This window comes from Enhydra lutris, unplaced genomic scaffold (assembly GCF_002288905.1).
Source record: "Enhydra lutris kenyoni isolate GAN:26980312 unplaced genomic scaffold, ASM228890v2 scaffoldscaffold8, whole genome shotgun sequence".
NCBI classification, from domain to species: Eukaryota; Metazoa; Chordata; class Mammalia; order Carnivora; family Mustelidae; genus Enhydra; species Enhydra lutris.
The window spans coordinates 5,878,421-5,900,717 of NW_019154092.1; the positions used below are offsets into that span (position 1 = coordinate 5,878,421).

The 22,297-nt window shown below is 46.2% G+C and overlaps 1 protein-coding gene and 1 pseudogene across 1 annotated transcript in view; both read right to left on the reverse strand.

The window, feature by feature from the left end:
- LOC111142441 (G protein subunit alpha L) overlaps positions 1-17,871 on the reverse strand; it is a 136,716-nt gene extending 118,845 nt beyond the window's left edge. The window contains exon 1 of the mRNA XM_022495576.1: positions 17,505-17,871. Within this exon, the coding sequence (XP_022351284.1) occupies positions 17,505-17,871 (367 nt within the window). The remainder of the gene's footprint in view (positions 1-17,504) is intronic.
- A 1,353-nt stretch (positions 17,872-19,224) lies between these two features.
- LOC111142676 lies at positions 19,225-19,978 on the reverse strand (annotated as a pseudogene).
- Positions 19,979-22,297: the final 2,319 nt, after the last annotated feature.

Sequence of the window (22,297 nt, forward strand, 5' to 3'; positions counted from 1 at the left end):
CGATGGCCCCTGGAGATGGAGCAGGAGACAGGAAGGATGAGGTCCCTGGTCCTAGGAGCTTTTGGGCATCAGACACTGAGCAAATGCATGAATGAAAATACAGTTGTGAAATGTGGTAAGTTCTGTGACGAAAAGAGACAGTTACCCTGGGGAAGAATAAAATGGGCAGCAAGGAAGGACTCTCTGAAGAGAAAATGATCAGTGAGCTCCGACGTGAAGGATAAGATGGAGTTGAGGCAGGTGATTTGAAAAAAAAAAAAAAAAAAAAAAAAAAGGACCAGTTTTCCAGGGGTGGAAACCAGAAGAGTGAAGAGATACCAAAAAGAAGGACAAAGGGACAGAGAGAATCAGCTGTAAAATACTCCTGAAATGGCAGAATGGCAGTTACTGGTGGTATTACAAACACACACACACACACACACACACACACACACACACATACACACACACAAAGGCAAAGATGTGAGTTGGTAAGCAACGTAGCTGTGTCATGTTGAAAACAATCCGACTTTGGTCAGGGAAGCTTGTTTTCTTCTTAACTTCTCAGGGAAAAAAGTTCCCATGTCTGTGTGTTAGATGATGCGATGGCCAACGGGTCTATGAACCTTTGATCCCACAAATGTGACATCCTGAATGTCATTCCCATGGTTTTAGAAAAATGACTTACATATCTTGTCTGCTGCCAAACACAAAGACCAAAGAACAAATAAAAAATATGATACCAGCGATCCTTCCCTCCCAGTGGTTCTGACGTTTTGCAGTGAGACTTTGCTAAATGGTCCACCCACACCAATGTGTTTAAACCCTCAGAACTTTAAGTGATGCCTTCTGATTTCTCCCCTGAGAGGAAGCAGTCCTTCAGCAGTAGGCTCCCGAGGAAACAATTTACCTTCAAAATGCGTAAGTGTTTTTAGCTTGCGATATTGATTGGTATTACAACACTCACTGTCTAAGACAGGAATCCAGGAACATTTTCCTTTCCTTACGGTGACGTAGCAAATATCTATGTTTCTGTTCATTTCCTCACCGTAAGGAAATAAAAATACGGAGAAATCGATAGGTGCCTTACCAAAGACAAATGGTGAAACTAAGGTCAGGAAGAATTTTAGAAAATATTAAAGTGAATTCGTCTTGAAAAGCAACTTTGTGCGGGGACAGACAGTGAACAGACTCAGCGCTATGGTCATTTCACAATGCATGTAATGTCGAATCCCTCTTGTACGCCTGCAACTAGTAGAACATCGTATGTTAACTAGACTTCGTTTCTTTTCTTTTCTCTTTAAAAGCAACCCTGAGATATACGACAGGAACAAATGCCAGTTAGAAACAATTTTCAACTCTCATTTGAGCTGTTCAGCCCAGCATTGAGAGGCCCCTTTCCCGAGGGTTCTCGAGACTCAGTGATGACAGGGTTGCTGGTAGTGTATCTGAGATAACAGCCAGAACATGGCCTAATGGAGACCTGGAAACGACGGAGCGCGCGTGACACCGATGTCAGGACTCACCGACTTCCTGTTTATATGCTATTCCTCTGCCTCTCACTTCCATGAGTCTGAGTTGGAATCCCATCCCTCAGGATAGAAAGAGTGTGGATTAAAGCAAGCCAGTGCAATCTCTCTACACAATTGGCCCCATGAATGGCTTCCTATCAGGCTTTCTGCCTTTGAGTTTCAGGTTCATAACTTCAATTTGTGGTCCTGGTCTAGAGAGAAGACACATGGGAACAGGGCATAAAAGAAAAAAGCAGTACGGGGTCCCTGCCATTATGTAGCAGTTCAGTAAGTGTCCAAACAGGCAGGCAGTCTGGACACAAAACTCCTCTTCCAATCCCAACTACACGACGGAGAGAAGCGACAGCCCCCTACCCTGGCCCGCCCAATACTGCAGTCCCACTCCAGAGTTTGGTGTTGAATCTTTGGGATTAGAATACAGTGGTAATCACCTTCTTTCTGGATGAAGCATATTAAATTTAGGTATGATGTAGCAGGCCATAATTTATTATTTCATTATATACCTAGAATCATCCTTGTTGAATTTTAACGTATCTATCCTTATAAAAAGTCCTTTTTAAAATAGTGAATTTATTAACCTTTTACTATGTATGTGCCAGGCACTACTTTTCAGGGCTTCATTAAAAAAAAAAAAAAAAAGATTTACAATGAAGTACAATAAAGTACGATGAAGATCTTAAGTGTATAGGTTGATAAGTTTTGACACGTTTACCCTTGTATAATTACCACTCCAACTGAGATGCAGAATATTTCCATGACCCCAGAAAGTTGCCTCATGACCCTTTCTAAAAATCTGGCCCTCGAAACTATTATTCTGATTTCTATCATCATAGACTGGTTTTACCTTTTATTGGAATTACATATAAATAGAGTCACACTCTTTTATTTTAGTACACTCTCTTTTGTGTATGTACATGATATTTAAAAAATTCATCTATGTTATGTTTTCTAGCTTTTTTTTGTTGAATATTTCATTGCCTGAATGTACGTAATTTGTTTATTCATTCCCCCATTGATGAAAATTTGGGTTGTTTCCCATTTTTGGCTATCTTTCTTTTTTCTTTTTCTTTCTAGATAGGTTCCATGCCCTGTGTGGAGCCCAATGTAGGGCTTGAATTCATAGCTCTGAGATAAGACCTGAGCTGAGAGTAAGAGTCAGATGCTGAACTGAGCCACCTAGGTGCCCCGGGTTTTGGTCATCTTGAATAAAGTTGATATAAACATTCTGTATAAATCTTTATGTAAACACATGCTTTCATTTTTCTGGGTAAATTCCTAGGAGAGGTATTATTGAATTTTAGGATAGGTCTATGTTTAACTTCTCAAAAAATTTCCCACAAATTCTTTGACGTAATTGTACAATTTTACTTGTACCACCAACAAAGAGTGAGATTTTAGGTTCTAGATCAGGACTCAGCAAACTTTGGTTTGCCACCTGCTTTGTATATAATCCATGAGCTAAGACGGGTTTAAATGGCTGGGGGGAAAAATCAAAAGAAAAATAATACATCATGACACTCAAAACTCTAGGACATTCAAATATAAGTGTTTATAAATAAAATTTTATTGGAACACAACAACATTCGTGTGTTTCTGTGTGGTCCGTGGCTCCTTACTTGGTACAATTCAGCCCTGAGCAGCTGCCACAGAGATCCTATGGCCTGCAAAGCAGAACATTATTTAACATCTACCCCTTAGAGAGAAAGTTTGCTGAACCCTGTTCTACATCTTGGCCCACATTTGGTATTGCTGGATTTTAAGCCATTCTAGTGGGTATGAATTGCTCTCTGTGATTTTAATTTGCATTTCCTTGATGACCAGTGATGTTTACTGCCTCATCATGCATCTTCTTTTGTGCAATGTCTGCTTCAAGCCTTTTGCCCATTTTAATAGGGCATCTTTTTATTATGTCAGTCTGTAGGATTCCTTCTTATGTTCTGGAAACAAGCACTTTGCACCTGTGCCCTGAGGACATTTCCTTCCAGTGCTCAGCCTCAGCCCAGCACAGGGGTCTCTTTGAGGCTGGCCAAAGTCCTTCCATAGCCCAGGGATTCCCACCAGGTCTGCTGAGGTCCTCCTGCAACAGCTTGCTTCTGGTCTGCCTTGCAGGCTGCTCTACAAAGCCCACTACCTTAGCAATTCCAGACCACACTCAGCATCCTCGCCCCACCATACCACGGAGCTCCCCCTTCCTGCACATGGTGGAAGAAATTCTGCCAGGTAGCACAATCCCATTTTACAGACAAGAAATTAAGTAACTAGGAATTCTTCACTTAAAGGAATCAGAACGCTTCTGGGCTGAACTGGAATGTTCTGTCTAAGCCTTGGTTGTCTTACCAGGGCCAGAAGGCACGCTGCCTTTAAGTCCTTCAGTAGGGAATGGATGACAATACCTCCAAACAATGGCACATTCTTAAAAAGCAAGGAGCTATCAAGCCATGAAAAGGCATGGAGGAACCTTAAATGAGTGTTGCAAAGTGAAAGAAGCCGATCTGCAAAGATTACATCATGTAGGATTCTGACTACGTGACATTCTGGGAAAGGCAAACCTATGGTGTATGAATTTGCTAGGGCTGCTCTGAGAAACTGCCACTGGTGGAAGGTTCTCTTGGAGAAAATTGCCAGTCTCAGCCCTGAATTCACAAACTCACAAGAAAACTCGACGAATTGCTAAGCCACTGACCTGCTGTTCATGATTTCTCACAGGTTCGGTTCTCTATAGGCTCTAAGAATAGCCTAACATGTAAACTAGTACCATCCGCGGGGAGGCCCCTACAGGCTCCCATAGGCCTTGAATGCTGGCCTCCATACACATCCAAATACCTGGGGCCCTTTCTTCTTAACAGTGGCCCTAACATTAGGTTCATACAAACCACAGGGCCTTTGCACTTGCCTCTCCCTATCCTGAGTAGCTATTCTCCATATAGTTCCCCTGGTCCCATCTTTTATCCCCTTCAGGCCTTAGTGCAAATATCCATCTTCTCAATGAAACTTCCTGGCCAACTTATTTAAAATTGCAACCCCGTGCTCATTCAGCAGCCCCTGTGCTCATTAGTTGTCCAGTAGCTGGCAGCAATGATGGAGCATGGCAGAGGTGCCTCCTGGGCAGGTCCCTGTAAAGAAAAGTCATTATGGAGTGGGTTGGAGGGGCTCAAATCCTACCATCCCTTCTTTTTGTGGTTCTGTTTGGCTGCAGGCAACTGGAGGTGCCTTTAGAAAAATCCCATGATTCCGGGTGGTTTCTTTAGATCAAATTGGGCTTTGTCCCCTGTAAGGTGCAGATGTTCCTGGGAAGGGTGATGAGGGAGCAGGAGGCTGGCTGAGGACAAAGCAAAAGCTGGCACCTTGCACCCCCTCTCCACCCGCTCCCCTCGGTAATGTGACATTCCTCAGGTACCCCTGACTGCCATAAACGAGAAACAAATAGTTAACTTGCAGAGATCACAATCCTGCAAGACAGAGTCTCCCTTGGTTTACAAATGTCCTTGAGATTTACAACAAAGAAGTTACCTTATCAAGAGCTCATTTCCAGAGGCACATAACTCAGTTCCTCAAGCCTTAATGTCACCCTCCCCTCCCTAAACAAACCTGAAGGAGGCTGAGGTAGAAGGAAAAGTAAATAAAGTTAAATTTCTTCTAAACCTAAATCTCACTAACAAGGACGCTTGATAGCAGGAATGTGACATTCCACCAGGAGACTCCCAATTGTCTTTATGTTAGTGCCTCATTAGAGGGAAAGCGGCCTTGGCTTGATAGTAACCAGGCCTTCAATATCCTGACAGTCTTCTTTACCCCAATAGCCCTTCTGAACACCCCTTTGTCCTCACCTACCCAACTCCTGTGTATATAACCAGCCACTCCTCACAAGCCCGGCGCAGCATCTCCGTCTGCCCACGGGTCCTGTCCCCGTGCTCTATAACCACATTTTTGCACCAAAGACGTCTTAAGAATTCTTTCTTAGCCGTCGGCTCCGAACCTCACCCCACCGAACCTCACCTAGGTTCAAGAACTTCATCAAGGGGAACACATCAGATTCTGCCCTTACACCACAGTGTGAATTGAGGGATGATGGGAATTGGGGGTCGGGGGCAGGAAAGGGCAGTCACCATGCTCTGCTCTGTGTCCTGTGCATCACCTTAATTTTCATTATGATCCTTCTGGAAAGTACTCTCATCTTCATGTTATACTGAAGCTAAGGGAGCTCAGAGGTGCTAAATAACCTTCCAGGGTAGGTAGGGCCAGAATTCAGGACAGGTTCTGGCCCTAAATCCTGTTCCAGGGCCTACACAGCAGGGGGGCTCTCTGCTAGCTGACATAGCCGCTTTCTCTATGGATGCACGCAGACGACAGAACATAGGAAAGGACAATGGCTTTGCCATACGTAAAGATCAAATTCTGACCCGCAGCCTGTAGCACCCAGCCCAGGAAATGAAGCCATTATCTCAAGCAACCTGTCCAGGAAGGCAAACAATAATCCTGTAACAACTGGCCCCAAAGGGCCAGGACTCCAGTAGTAACTGACCGCTTCCTTCATTTTTGCCCCCCACCCCAAAGCAGGACCAATTGGGAGAAAAGCAGACAAGTTCTCTTAACCAATCAGGATGCCCTATTTCTAGCTGGTCCGCCTACGTCTTGCCCTCACCAGCAGCCTCCAGCGGGGTTATACACGAGGTCTTTGCTCTTTTAGCACTGAAAAGCCTCCTAGCTCCACTGGCTGCCTTTGAACCCCCAGATCAAGTGATGGTGCCTGACTCTCCCGCTGTCACCAGCTCCGAACGAACAGCCTCTGCTTGCTATCATTTGGGCGGTCTTCACTGACTTCCAGAGTGTGCTCTCAGAAGCCACTGAGGGCTGGGTACACGTGGTTTGTGGCTGCATTGGGCTGATAAAATCGTTCTTGGTTAGTGCAAGGGAGCACCACAGGTCAGCGTCTCACAGTGTTTTGCGAGAAGCGCTGTTCCGTCTCAGAGTTCCACAGTGCCTGTGGCTGGAAACTTCAGGGAGGCTGGGATGGGGGTGTCCTTCGCTCTCCTCTCTGTCACCCCTTCCTGGGAAAGGGGTGCAGGGGAGATGCAGGGAACAGACTACTTAGTGGACTACACGGGGACTGGTGGCTAGACTAGCATGAAAAATTCTGTTCACCCCGCAGCTGTGCTCCTTTGGAGCCTGACTAGGTGGGGCTGTGTCCTCCTCTCCCTTAAGAGGGAGCACAGGGGAGCCTAGCCCATGCTGGCTGCAGAGGGCCCACGGTGGGAGACCAGACATTTCCAATCGGACTGGAAACGCTACAGAAAAAAATGACAAATATCTTTGTGGCATCTTTTAGCCCCCATTGAATGATAAGTTTCTCATAATAAAATGTCGTTTTTGGTAATGGACTTAGTCTTTACCTCATTTAATAACTTGATAGGAATAACCAAAATGCCGCATTTAAGAACAAGGTGCTGTAAGGAGAAACTGAAAGAAAAGACTGCTATCAAGAAAGAGGAGGAGAGACAGAAATGCAGGCGTGGAGCCTGAAGACCCCACCTCAGGCCACCTGGCCGGTTCTGGGGACCGGGAGGGTGCCAGTAAGCGGGCCAGACAGCTGGTGTTGGCCCCCAGCATCTGTGGGCTGGCAGGAGCAGGGGCACATTCATGTGGGGGAACCTGTCATCACCACTTGGGTCACTGGCCATCCCCATCCCAGCCTCTTTGAAGTCCCCAGTCCATTCCTCACTGCTCTCACTCTCTGCCGTAAGACCCTGGGCCCCCAGTAGGTCCTGGGTCCGTACTGAGGGTCAGGGCACAGAGGGCCAGGCCAAGAGATCCGGTAGAACTCCAGAGTCTTCCCCTGCGGTGTCTGATGGATTCTCCTTGGCACATTGAATTTCTCTGTACAGTGAAAACCTATATAGGATAAAAAAAAAAAAAAAAAAGAGTAACTCCGAATACACTGTGTGCTCCAGGCTGTGACCCACTGTGTGACCCATGGCAATCCATGGGGTTCAGGCTATTTTGAAGAACGGCTATGCTGTTTTTTTCCTTTTTTGGCTTAAGTAACAGGAATATTTTTGGTGGGGGGATTATTTATTTATTTGACACAGAGAGAGACACAGCAAGAGAGGGAACACAAGCAGGGGAGTGGGAGAGGGAGAAGAAAGCTTCCAGATGAGCCGGGAGCCCGATTCGGGGCTCGATCCCAGGACTCTGGGATCATGACCTGAGCCAAAGGCAGACGCTTAGTGACTGAGCCACTCGGGCACCCCGAGTAACAGGAATTTTGAAACCCATCATCTGTTTTCTTAAGTGAACATTTGGCCGCACTTGATTTGAATCAGGGACCATTTGCACTTAGGAGTTCTAGGTCAAGGGAGAGGCTGAGGCTGGAACTAAAGGCCTCCTTGGGCCGCAGCAGTGTCCCGGGAAGCTTGCCTCTCTGGGTCCACTTTGGTGGCTTGCTGACACCAGACCACCACTCTCCCTCCATCCACAGGTGACCGCAGAGCTCCGGCATCTGTACCTGCGGCGCGAGACCATGGACCTTGACCCCCTGCACCCTGTTATGAGCTGATTACTGTACCCAAGCCCAAATCGGAGAGTTTCCTTCTGAGAAAATGCCATTAGATCCGAAGAGGGAAGTGGATCTGAATATTAAATAAACATTTTCCATTAGCCACAGCAAGAGCATGTCAGACCAACTGCCTCTGCCGGCTTTTTGGTTCTATGCAGCACTTAGAAATAGTTGATGTTCAGCTGTTACATTAAAAAATCATTCTGCAATAAAATGCCAGTTAAAAGAACTTCAGAGATAAAGAATTATGTAACTGTCCTTTATCAGCCCAGGAAGGAAACGGATTCAGTAGATGGCTCTCTCTCCCCTCCCCCTGTCCCCCACAGCGTCTGACTGGCTTTCTTTAGCACTTTGAATTTCTTTGTACAACGAAAACCTATACTAACCAAAGAAAGAGGGACATCCCTCATGTTACAAGAAGGTCACCTAAGTCAATTACAGCATCTCTGAACTGAACTTTGAAATCTGGCACGGATGAAGAGTTTCAATGCAACTATGGAAAATGTGCTGTTTTTTGCTTTTCACTTGTTCTGAGAGGAACCTTAATGTTCTATATTCCAACAAACTGCTCAAAATGGGGGGGAAAAACCCAACCCCTTAACTTTATAAACAGAAATATATTCAACAAGTGTATTTTCGCTCTTTTGTGAGAAAGGTGTCCGGCAGTGGGACTTGGGGGACCTCCCCCTGCAAGCTTCTTTGTGTTGCCTTGTCCCTCCGTCCTTGGTACTGTCACATGGGTGCTGGGCTGGGCTGTGTGGTGTGGGTGCTTCATACCCGTGTCTCCTGCATGAGGCCAGAAGTTTTTGAGGATGATATATGCTGACCCCCGGCAGAACTTGTCTTGGAGCAGGTGCATTAACTGTGATTGAATTAGCAAACGACTAGCCCACGACACAGCACTGACATCCTTTCGAACATACTATTTGCTCTGCCGTCAAACAGCTGTTTGATTCGCAACTTCCACCCCTCTGGGTCAAGCTGGCTTTGTTTGGTCTTGTCCTAGGTTTCCTTCTGGGGGAGCTGTGCTCTTTGGCTTGTCTACATCAGCCATTGAGTCTGACCAGCCCCAGGGGGCTCAGCTAGAATGAGGCCCGAGCACTCCCGGGGATCAGCAAACCCCTTCTCATTCTGTGTTGGTCCATCCTGGGACCTAACCCGCTTTCGGCTTCTCACTCTGCTCATTCAGAATGGTGACTTTTTTGATTTCAGTAGCTGGCCTACCTCTGATTAATTGTCTTTCCCCTAAAGAAGAAATACAGTCTGGGTCTAAGTTCATCTTATGATTCAGACTCGACCTGATGCCTCTTACAGGAAAGCCACTTGTGGGGAAAGAGAATCAGAAATGCAGGGCTTGGCCTCCCAGCTGGAGCAGGCATGGAGATGCAAAATTGTATTCTCCTGATGCTTCTAGAAACTCTCACAAAACACAGTTGCTTCTCTGCAGTTAAGTTTAAGGTTCCACACTGGAGCTTGGCATTTATTCTTACCATTAAGTTCTTTCAAACTATGAAACAACAGTTCATTAGAATTATACCGTCAAAAATTCCTCACCCACCACTGTGCAGGGAGGAGCTGATGCCTGGATCCTGGGTTAGCTGTTCCCCTCCCCCCTCACACGTTTTAAAACCACTTCCGTGAAAACTTTAAAAAAAAAATCTGATGCTGTTGTTAGAACACTAGTAAATAAACAGTGTCCATTGCTTACATGTGGACAGTTTTTTTTTTTAAGATTTTATTTATTTATTTGACAGAGAGAGAGCACAAGTAGGTAGAGCAGCAGGCAGAGGGAGAGGGAGAAGCAGGCTCCCCCACTGAGAGAGCCCTGATGTTGGACTTGATCCCAGGACTCTGGGATCATGACCTGAGCCGAAAGCAGCCGCTTAATCGACGGAGCCACCCAGGCACCCCATCAAATGACAGCTCCTGAATTTCTCGATGACTATATTCCTTACAAAAAAAAAAAAAAGATAACCTTTCATTGTTTTCTTCATGCCTCTTCACAGTCAGTCCCCCTTGATGGTGTCATTCATAAAAGGCAGGGGCTAGTATTGATTTCTGGAGCACTTTGGTGGTTGGAGATCAAAGGAGCCATCTCCTTCCCATTCCACCCTGCTCTATCCTGCCACTCAAACTTTCTTCATGCTCCTAAACCGCCAGTCCTGTTTGTTCAGCATCCCGGGTCTCTGCAATGTCCTGGGAGCTGAGAGTACTTCCGGGTTCTTTCTGCTGCTCGGGGATGCACAGGAAAACCAGGCTGCCAGGTGCGAACTCCGGGCAGGTTTCTGCAGGTGGTTACGCATCCAGGATCTAGAGTAGCATTATGGACTTATGCGCAAACACCAACATTCCCCAAAGCAATTAAGTTCCTACCCTCCTTGGGCTCTCCTGTGAATAACACACCCTAAGGAAGGAGGATGCTTATCATATTATTAGGCTTCTATGTTGAACCCTAATAATGTTATCATTAACCCGAGCTGTGGCCATTCACCACACAGCGCATGCACGCGCACACTGCTGTTTCTTTTGTAGGCTTCTGTCCTTTTCCTTTGGATTTCTCCTCAGGTGAGACTATGTCCTCTCCCCCTTGGGATGTCCGTATTACCCAGAAAAGCACCTGCCGCATAGTAGGCTCGCAAAGAAATGTGTGTGGTTGGCGAGCAGCTGAAGTGATTCAATGAATAAAGCAACCTTTTCCTTTGTAGCTCAGGGTGTGGGGAGAATTGCTCCTTGTTTTCCTATTATGCCAATCTGCTCATCCTGAGTTTTTCCTGGGAGACTCTTGCCATGTTTCACTTCCTGAGAGGGAAAACTTGCTTTTCAGGGGCTGAAAAAATATACTGAGTGAAGGTCAATCCACGCGATGGGGATGCAGGCGTTCCCTGGGTCTCTTCTGTTAGGATTAAAGAGGAGCTGACCCAGTGGGATGTTTTCACACTCCCTTGTCCTCTGTCAGTCAGCAGCGGTACCCCTGGCCCACATTTCCCTTCTAGGGGCTTGCATCTTCTCTGCCCTCAGAAGGGTAAGTGAAGGGCTGATCGGGGGAGGGGGATGGGCAACAGCCTGTCTTTCTTCAGTGGCATCAGTATGGCCCCTTTTGATAGCAGCAGGGTAAGGATGTGGTGCCTGCTTCTGACCAAGACACAGAGATCAGGCAGCCCTACAGAACATACGGAGGGCCAGTCTGGAGGGACAGCGCATGGTGGGCTGTTCCCCAGAACTGGGAGGGGCTGGGTGGCAGTGTGAGTCCAAAATCCTTCTTCAGAGGGAAAAATTTACCTGCTGGTACTGCGGATGGAAATGTCTTTAAGTGGTGCTTTTTTTTTTTTTTTAATTGGTAAACTATAGCTTTCAATAATGGGACACGATCTTTCCTGCTTTGGTCAACTTTTTGGACTTTTTAAGAGGAAGGTCAGAGGCTTGTGGCCCTGAGCTCTTCCTCTTTGGATCCTAAATCAGGGATAAGAATCTTTCTCTTTTTCTATTAAAGGAATTTAAAAAGTATTTAATTTTAATTTTAATTAATTAATTTTAAAAAAAGATTTTATTTATTTATTCGACAGAGAGATCACAAGTAGGCAGAGAGGCAGGCAGAGAGAGGGGGAAGCAGGCTCTCCGCTCAGCAGGGAGCCTGCTGAACAGAGAGCCCCCACATGGGGCTCGATCCCGGGATCCTGAGATCATGACCCGAGCCAAAGGCAGAGGCTCAACCCACTGAGCCACCCAGGCACCGCTTATTTATTTATTTTTAAAGATTTTATTTATTTATTTGTCAGAGAGAGAGAGAGCGCACAAGCAGGGGGAAGAGGCAGAGGGAGAAGCAGCAGGCTCCCCGCTGAGCAGGGAGCCCAATGTGGGACTGAATCCCAGGACCCTGGATCATGACCTGAGCTGAAGGCAGTGGCTTAACCCACTGAGCCATCCAGAGGCCCCAAGATTTAATTTTTCAGAGCAATTGTAAATTCACAGCAAAGGTGATCAGAGAGTACAGAGATTTCCGACATACCCCCTGCCTTCCTGTAGCCTAACCCCCCACCAACATCCCACACTCTGTATCAACAGAGTCGCAAGTTTGTTAGAGTTGATGACCCGACACTGATATATCTTGATTCCCCAAAGTCCGTAGTTTATATTAGGGCTTACCCTTGGTATTGTATAGCCCATGGGTTTGGACAAATAGATAAAGATGTGTACCTGCCATTACAGTATCATACAGAGTAGTTTAACTGGCTTACAATTCCTCTGTGCTCTGCCTAGTCTTCTTAGTAAGGGAATTTTAAAACACTAGGGGGCAGTTTTCACCAGATCCCTAAACACGATTGGAGTCACTGCTTCCGCTGATGGGTCTGATTCTCCTCTCTTCTCCAGTTGAAGAGTTTGTTTTGGTTTGAAACCAACTAGACAAAATATCTACATCTTAATAAATTTTGACACAAAGTAAATTACTCTGGGCGCTGTGGGGAAAGGAAGAATCAGGGTTCTTCATGTATTCCACTCACTTCATTTATGTCGTGGGGTTTTGACAGTCTCCTGGTTCTCGTTCAAAGTCATGAGCGGATTTTAGGTCCTAGTAGATTGGTCTTAAACTTTTGAAAAAGCTTATGCTTGGAAACCTTTCATAGACTGAATTAGCTAGCGAATTTGCTAGATCTCTTGGTCTCAACTCAACTGAACGATCTGCTTGCTGCTGAAGAGTTTCGGGCTAAACCGCAAATGGATCTGACGGTCAAGAGGACAGTTACGGGTAGTGGAGGGAGGGAGGCTGGCTCACGGACCTGACCGCCAGATGGCAGACTCGTTGCCGGCGCCAAGCCAGCCAGGAACCCTTGTGAATGGAAGACCTGATAATCCCTCTCTTGTCTTCTCCCTCTTCACCTGCAGGAGGCAACCACCTGTACCCTTTCTGCGGTTCCATTTGGATCCTTCCGAACTGTTCCGTTAAGGCCCACTTCGAAAGGTGTGGTCACTGCTCTTTTGCCCCCCACCTCACCCCCAGAAGGGGCTCTGTGACAGCTTCCCCACTCACAAGCCCTGTGGTCTTTAACCTCCTGTACCACCTTTGCGTAACAGCCAAACACAGTGGATTCCTTTTCAGTCTTAATCCTTGAACTCCCAGATGAAATTCCTGGCTCCTCCCTTCCTCCTGAAACTCCTTCTTTCTGGGCTTCTCCCAGCGGTCTGTGTTATTCTTTGTATCTTTCCTTCTCCAACACTCTTCTGAAAGATGGGGGCTCTGTGTTCTTCTGTCGTGGGCCCTCTTTTCTCCTTACTGTACACATTCTCCCGGGAGGGGGGTCCCCAGTGAGTTACTCCTGTGTGTCTCTCTTCAGCTCAGTGGGCCCCATGGTTCCAGACCCTCAGTAAACGCCCACCTGCTTCCCCGATGATGCCCACTGGTTTCTCCTGGTGGCTCACCTTCAACACACTGTTCTCCTTCCACTCCACCTGCCTCTTCCTCTTAAATCCTTTATGGTGGGGCATGTCATTGCCATTTTGCCTAAGAGAGAAGACTAAGAGTCCATGGAGAGACTCCTTTCCATGCCTACTTTCCACCATCTCCTCAGTCACCAGATTCAGTGGATCCCATTTTGCCTCCGTCCCAATCCTTTCTGGCCCTTCTTTGTCATTACTACGTCAGCCTGTGTTCACCTTCTCCCATCTTACAACTGGACCACTGCAACTGTCTCCAGCTGGCCATTTGCCAGTTTGGTGCAGTGAAGCCAGACCGCCTGGGTTTGAATCCTGGCTCCGTCCCAGAGAGGCTGGGTGAGCCTGGGATGGGGTTAGCCGTTTTAGGTTGTGTGATCTCATGTGACCTGTGTGTTTACAATTTTGAGTGTGCGTATCACAGAGAGAAGTGCTTCAGCTGAATACAGAATTCAGAGACTGTGACAGTCAATGGGGTGTTTACCACGTGCCAAGCTCTATGCCAAGTAAGTTTACCTACAACTTTGTCAATTAGTTTCATTGAATCCTCTCAGTTACCACGTGGCATTGGGATTGTTACCGATGTGGAAACTGGAGCCCAAAGTTCGGGCCCGTTTATCAGGGACAACCACTATATTATAACTCCGGGAGCTCAGTGGTAGACAGATTCGCTCAAAGAACGGCGCATGCAGCTTTGCTTGCTACAGGTGTTTGGACAGATGAGATCTTCTGATCCCACACCCAGTTTTGTCAGCTGGGCTTTTACTGGGTGTAGACGCAGAGCAGCTGTAGTTGGCGCCCGGAGGTCTGTGCTGCTTGGGATAGAGATCAGAGGTAAGAACTGGTAGCCTGTGGACCGTATCAGGCACAGAGAGTGTGTTTTAAATTAACTTGAGCTGACGCTTAAAAATAAGCGGGTGTCAGATGAAGACGGCCATTTCCACCTTGTTCTGGAAATTCAGAAGACCTGGCAACACTGGGGTTGCGTTCTCACAGGGCAATGACGTGCTGAAGCTAGGACACGACTGTCCCTTTTAGACAAGGGCACATGCTCTCTCTCTGAAACCTCCTCCTGAATTGTGCCCTCCCCCTGCCACCCCCCATTCATAAGTTGAAGCCTTAACCCCCAAAGTGACCGCATTTGGAGACATGGCCTTTTAAGGGGGCTATTAAAGTTAAATGAGGTCATAAGGCTGGGTTCCTAATCTGATTTTCCCCTCTTCCCTCATGCGCATGCACAGGCGTACAGAGGAAAGGCCGTGGGAGGACACGACAAGAAGGCGGCCATCGGCAAGCAGGGAAAAGAGGCCTTCCCTGTGACCCACCCTACACACCTGTCATCAGACCCCTTCTCTGAGACCATTCCCTCCCCATTCCTGCTACACTGCTCTAGCTCTGACTCCAGGAGCCCTTCAGGACCTGCGGCCTTTTAACTGGAACGTCCATCTTATCTGCACCTCACCTCTGTTCCCCCTTTAAATCCAGCCACTGCATGCCTGAAAGAAGGCCCCATTTAAGAGTTAGAACAGAACCACATCGGTCTTGCAGTTGGCCCTCAAGGTCACAGTGGTTCCCAGACTCTTGCGTTCCTAGCACCACATGGGGTACTAAGTCTTGCGCAGGAAACAAAGCTCAGGTCATCGGATGGACCCATGGGGGTGTCAGCATGCAGCAAAGGACCTAGAGAGCATGTGGGCTATAATAAAATGCCATGCAAGAGGTGCAAATGGAATTCAATAGGGACACGAGGGAGTTACACATTTATTCCCATAGGAGGACTGGGCGTGTCTCCGGGAGGACATCATCATGGAAGATGGGACAACCTCGGACCAGTGGGCATGGAGTATGGAAGGGGCCTAAAGTGCATGCATCTTTCCTGAGCCTGTGAGTTCTCCAATGTACATTCTAGAAGAAGGAAGGGAACGGGATCAGTGAGCCAGATAAATGCCTGCTCAAAACATAATGGCGGCAGAAGCAAACATCTGAAGGCATGAATGGTCAGTAAATGGTGCTTTTGATTCAAAGATTTCCAGCTAAATCCACTCTCTATCCTAACAAAACCAAGAACCTTTCTCAGTTTAATTCAAATCTATACAAAATCCGATAAACAATGTCATCCTGACACAACAGTGTGTGTTTTCATGTTGACATCACTGGGTGAAAGATACAATATACTTTATCCCCAAAGAGTGAGTCATTTGAGTCAATGTCATTTCCAATATGATGTTGATATACAAGCTCTATTAGGCTCTAAGATAATGTCTTTAACAAGGGTAGTCATTCAACATATGCACCAGAAGTGAGCTCCTTGGAGAACACCATTCCCTTCTTCAGAGATTATCTCCCAGTTCCCTTTCAAAGAATCATGAGCTTATTAATTTTTATATATATCAAGCATGTTCTGCTTCACATATCCTTTTATTTAAAAAGAATTTCTGTTCAACCACACCATCACACTATAACAGTATTGCATCGCCATAACTCTAGATCTTCTTTATTTTATTCTTTATTTCTTGAGACGCAATCCTCTCCTTTTTGAGCTATATTAATCTGAAGCACTTAACATTTTTGACTTGAGTAATTTCAAATTAGTTTCTTTACAGAAAACTAAGTGGGTAGGAGCATACTTTGAGTACTTGCATTCCTGAAGATCCTAGACAGAAGTAATGGTTTAATGGTATAAAATTCTAAGATTACAATTCTGTATTTTCAGACCCCTGGAAACATGGCTCTGTCACAGCGTAGAAGTGAGTACTGTAGATGAAAACTATTTCTGATCTGGTCCTCTTCCCTTTTCAGATAAACTGCTTGCTTATTTTAATTTTTTTCTTCTTTGTTTCTCCCCTCCCCAATTTCCCCTTATCTTAGAATTCGGCAGCTGGGTTTGTGTTGTTCTAATTATTCATTCTTGCCATAAGTGAGCTCCTCAAAGTGATGACTTATTTGGTTCTCGAAATGTTAAAATAAAAGCCGCCTTCACTTACAACCAGGTATCTTACTCAGGTCATGGGGATGGGTTCCTTTCCTATGCATAACAGAGCACAGAGGCAAACAGTTTCTTTTTTCCTAATATCTCACAAAATTTGGGTCAAAGCCCACATACTAAATTTGTTGTTGTTGTTTGCCTTAAAATTTAAAAGGCAACAAACAACATCAGGAATTCATGATTTTATTTATTTATTTACATTTTATTTATGTATGTATGTATTTATTTATTTAGATTCTGCAGTAGAGTGTATACAAAATGCTTTCTGGGCGTTAACTTGGAGAAGCCTTGCTGCCATGCTCGTTACAGCGAAAGCTCGGAGAAAAATCCTAGCAAACCACGTAGTAGTTTGTTCCCTTTAAAACGCTGGTGATTTGGCACCCACTTCCTCGCAGGCCCTTAGCACCACGCGCAGCTCTTGGGGGAGCCTGCCACGCTACTCTGCTTCTGGTTCTGAAAGGGAAGCAAACGTTCTGGGAGCCCCGGGGTTGAAATTACTCAATGAAAAAGAAGTGCCATGTCTTCAGCGGTTGAAGTCTCTTCTCCAAAGGGGCCAAGCCACACCCACCGACCTCTCTGCCCGCATTCTGCGACTGGAATGAAAGCTTTGCGGTCGCGCTAAGAGGTCTTCCAGCCTCCTGCCATTTGCGTTCCTAAAACAAAGTGCCGACAAAGAACGACTACACCGTTGCAGGAAATGAGATGCTCGCGTTAGCCATCCCTGTGGATTACAGACTGGGGGAGGAAATCAATCGAGGGGGGCGGAAATTCCCAGAGAAGCTCATTAATTAGTAACAAATGGACAACTGGCCAAAATCACAAGGCGCGGAAAGCAGCAATATCACCCGGAAAGGGGTTCTGGGCCAAATCACGAAAGTAAATATTGTCCGTGTAAAAATCAACGCGGCGACGATTTTCGCCTGCCCCACCTCCCCGAGCACACTTCTGAGACCGGGGCCCACCCGGCGCGGAACCAGAGAGGCCCCCGCGCCCGGGGTGGGGCGGGGCGCGCGCCGGCGACACCTACCCAGCAGCAGCAGCCGGTGCGTCTGCTGCAGGTCGCGCTTCTGCTCGCGGAGCATGCGGTCGATGCTCCTGCTGACCTTCTTCGCCTCGCGCTCGGCCTCGCGCTCCTCCGCTCGCAGCTGCTCCGGACGCCGCCGCCGCTCCTTCTTCGGGGCGGCTTTGGGCCGCGCGCACGCCGGGCTCCCGCCGGGGCCCCGAGGGAGCGGGGTCGGGACCGCGTCTCCCCCGACCGCCGCCGGGGCCCGGGCGGGGGTCGGGGCCGGGGCCGGGCCGGGCCGCGCGTCCTCCGCAGGCGCTTCCGAGGCGGCGCGGGAGACGTCCTCCGGATCCCCGAAGAGCAGCGGCCGCAGACTGTAGCACAGACCCATGTGGACGCCGGGGTGCTGGGGGTGGGGGGCTCAGGCCGGGGCCCCGGCGGAGGGGCGGGAGGGGGCTGCACCCGGACCCCGCGCGGCGCTGCCGCCCGCAGGCTGCGGGCTGGGGGTGTGGCGGGCCCGGGCTGGGAGCCGCGGCCCCTCACAGTCCCAGAGGGCCATTTTGCATTTTCTGCTGGGTGCAGGGGGTGGCGGCCGCCTAGGCTGAAGATCACCTGATAACGCGGCGAGCGGGCCGAGCCGACCGGCCTCCGCGAGCCCGGCCCCCGTTACCGTAAATACCTCCTCCCCGGCTGTCCCCCGTTACCGTAAAAACCGCCGCCGGGACCGGCCCCCTTTACCGTAAATACCGCCGCTAGGGCCGGCCCTCGTTACCGTAAATACTGCAGCCGGGTGGTTCCTTTGCAAATACCACCGCCGGCTCCACTCTGGTTACGGTAAATATAGCCGCCTGGCCCGGCCCCCAAGACAGTAGGCACCGCCTCGCGTTTGAGTCTTCGATACCGTAAATACGGTTGCCCGAGCCGGCCAGTGTCGCAGTGGCGGTGGTGGTGCCGTCACCACCCAGAGCTGCCATTGCAGCGCTCGAAAAACGCCCTGGCTGTGATCTAGAATAGTGGTGAATAAGAGCGGGAAGCCAGACAAAAGGCTAGAGGTGCTAGCTTTCAGATCTCGAATTGCCGGGTGTATTACCTGCAGAGATCACCGCACCTTGCCTCTTTTTCACTTACACACACCCACACATCGGCACACTTTTCATTCTGACCTTAATTCTATTATGCCTTTGATCTCGACAAAATCCCCAAATCCGGAGGTCCATGACATCATTTTAAAAATTACACTTATTAGAATATTGAAAAGGAGAACATGTCACTGTCATCTACTATATTTTATTTGCTAAAACGAACACATGGAATCGCACTCTGTATCTTATTCTTTAATCCACAGTATAGGGCGGAGAGGAGCAGAGGCTATTCAGGCCAAGTGCCCTTTCTCCGGGCCTCCTTTAGATACAACCCCACCAGAGATCCCCACTGTCTCTACTATTTCCCACATAATATCCATCGTCTTAGAGAGCAACTGCTGAAAATTTCCATAGTTTTTAAGAACTCTGCTCTAACACGTGTTCCTTAATTTCTACCAAAGGACATGAAATATGATAAATATATCTACTATAAATCCCATTAAAAGCAGCAGATTGGTCTGTTTCATGCACGGCCCTGCTGACAAGGGTACATTGTACCCACTGGCACTTGGTTGTAAATACTACATTTGATTAAATATTTAAATTTTTTTGAAAGAGAACTTTTTATTACTTTCACGTACAGGAAATTCAACAGTGACTGCTCATTCCAGTTTGGTGGCCTGTTCTTTAGCCTTTGCCTTTTGCAGCTGGGCGATGCGAGCTGCTGACTTTGGACCCGGGACGGTGGCTCTCCAGTGATGGTAGATCTCATTATATCTGTGATTGTAATCGGTCCTGATGGCTTCCACCAGTTTAGCTGGAGCTCCTTTGTCTTCCTGTGTGAAGGCCACAGTGGGGCAGGTCTTCCTGTGGAATGGACACCCCAGCCCGGCCTTCCCCTTGACAATGCAGTAGGGAGCCCCCATCTTACCACACAGGGTAGGCAGGAAGACAGCCAGCTCAATGGGGTCCGCATCATGGGCAATCACTGCCAGCTGAGCCTTCCTGTTTTCTGCCCCAGTGGTGACATATTAACTCCTGCTTGAAGGACAGGTGGCCTCTGAGTGGGGATATTCCCTTGGACGGCCTCTTTCTTCTCAGCCGGGACCAACAATCTCTGCTTCTTCTCTTGCTTTGTCTCTGGTCTGTGTTTGTGGGTGAATGTAAGCAGTCGCTGTTTGATGGTCCAAGGCCATGGTGAAATGGTTAAAATCACAGGAGGCACTTTTGGACGTTTTTAGAGAGTAGACCTTTGCCGCTGAAGTCGGATGTAGTGGGGGCATTTGTCCTGTCTGATGCCAAAATTCTTGGGCCTTTTCTCAAACAGGGGATTGAACGCCTTCTTGGTCCTCCATTTCTTCACAACAGCAAGAACCGGGGCCCCCTTCTTCCCCTCGCCTTCTTTCCTTTTGGCATCTTGGATGGCTGGAGGAGAGGCTACATTTTGATTACATTTTTAAAGAAGGAAATTGGAGATTTGGATTCACATTTATTTTAGGACCCTATTAATAACAAATGTATATACCATGTAATGTTTTGGACCTAACATTACCCCCACATTCACCAAAATTAGCTGTACTTTTAGGTTCTTGAAGAGTAGAAGGAGGACTATAGAAAATCTAACTTGAGAAAACAGAGAAAGCTATCAAGTATCAGTGTGATTTTCACTATTCACCCGCCCATTCTCCATTTATCCCTTCACTTGTTTAGTATTTATCAAGCACCAACAATATGCTGGGCATTCTGGTTGGTATCAGGTGAAGCAAAAGACATGGGTCCTTATGGTGTGTATACACTAATGAGGTAAAAATATGGTTAATCATATATGTATAAGTTAATAGATTTATGATATATTTCAAATTATGCAAATGCTGTGAAGGGAAAGAAGAAGGGAAAGGGAAGGCCCAATTTAAAATTGGGAAAGGAGGCAAAGAAAAGGAAAACACTGATTCAAAGGAACCCATGGATCCCTATGTTTATACCAGTATTATTTATAATAGCCAAGATATAGAAGCAAACCAAGTGTCCATCAATAAATGAATGGATAAAGAAGCTGTTTCCATATATATATTTGAAAGAGAACTTTTTACTTTTACGTACAGAAAATTAAACAGTGTAATATAAATATAAATACACAAAAATTCAATAATACAACTATAAAATTATATTAGTAATATATATTACACATATATATAGTATCATATATACATATATACACACTGAAATATTAGTCAGCCACGAAAAAGAGTGAGATCTTGCCATTTGCAACAAGGATGGACCTAGAGGGTGTTATGCCAAGTGAAATAAATCAGGGAAAGACAAATATCATATGATTTCACTCATATGTGGAATTTAAGAAACAAACGAGCAAAGAAAAGAGACAAGCAAAACCCAGACTCTTAAATACAGAGAGCAAACAGGTGGTTGCCAGAGAAGAGGTGGCTGGGGGGAAATGGGCGAAATAAGTGATGGAAATTAAAGAGCACACTTATCATGATGAGCAATGAGTACTGTAAAGAATTAAGTCATTATATTGTACACCTGAAACTTATAGGACACTGTATGTTAATTATACTTCAGTAAAAACAACGGTTGGGGAAGAAGTTCATGTGTGATACAGGGAAGGCCATTTAGAGGAAGAGATATTTGAACTGAGAAGAATATATACCAATTCTTTTCCTGTTATAACTTACTAAACTTTATCAACTAGTATCACAAGAGATGGATAAAATTTTATGTATTGAAGCCAGGTGAAAACAGAAACAAATATAGACTTTTAAAAATTTATTTTAGAGAGAGAGAGAGAGGAAGGAGGGACAGAGAGGGAGGGTGAGAGGGAGAGAAAGAGAGAATTGCTCAAGCAGACTCCACGTGGAGCACAGAGAGCACTCGGGGCTCGATATCACAACCCTGAGATCATGACTTAAGCAAAACCAAGAGTTGGATGCTTAACTGAGTGAGATGCCCAGGTGCCCCTAGTACAGATTTTAAAAGTACATGAATTAATTTGTATCTAGAGGGAATTTACTCAGATTTAAGGATTTACTTAGAGAGATAGAAGACAACGTTTTCTGTTGGTACCCGATATCATAAACTGAAAATAATTTCTTAAAATCCTGTTAAAAGAATCCTAAGAAAGAACAGTTGGGGACCCATTTTGGCCACATTTCAATTTCTTTCAGCACTTTTAATGACATACCAGTTGTAAAAAATTGGATTATGTGTTCTCTGCATAGGATAAATTAGAATAAAATATTTACATATCACTTCAGTTAAGTTTAATGTTTTCTCTTCAATCCAAGGTTGATTTTTAATTCATGCATAATTAGGTCACATAAGTAAGCAATTTCTAATGTCAAAGAATGATTACAAATCTGAAAACAGAAATCATGAGGGAACTCTAAAGTAAACATAAAATTATAGCATATAAGGTGTAATCCAATAGGATTATTTCAGTCTAAATTCATTTTCCTTTGAACTAAGAACAATCAGAAGTAGATACATTGAAAAGTATATGTCTTAGGTCTTTGTATGGAAATCATGTTCAGTTAATTAAAGTAGCATATTATTATTGCACATTTTTGCAAATTTTCACACTGTTTAATTGGAAACTTGAATAAAATTGTAGAAATGAGTTAAGACCAATTTGGCTTCTTTCTCCCCAGTTGGAGCTATATTTGAGTAGTGTGATGTGTAGTTATAGAGGAATGATTAAACAATGATACATTCTCAAGA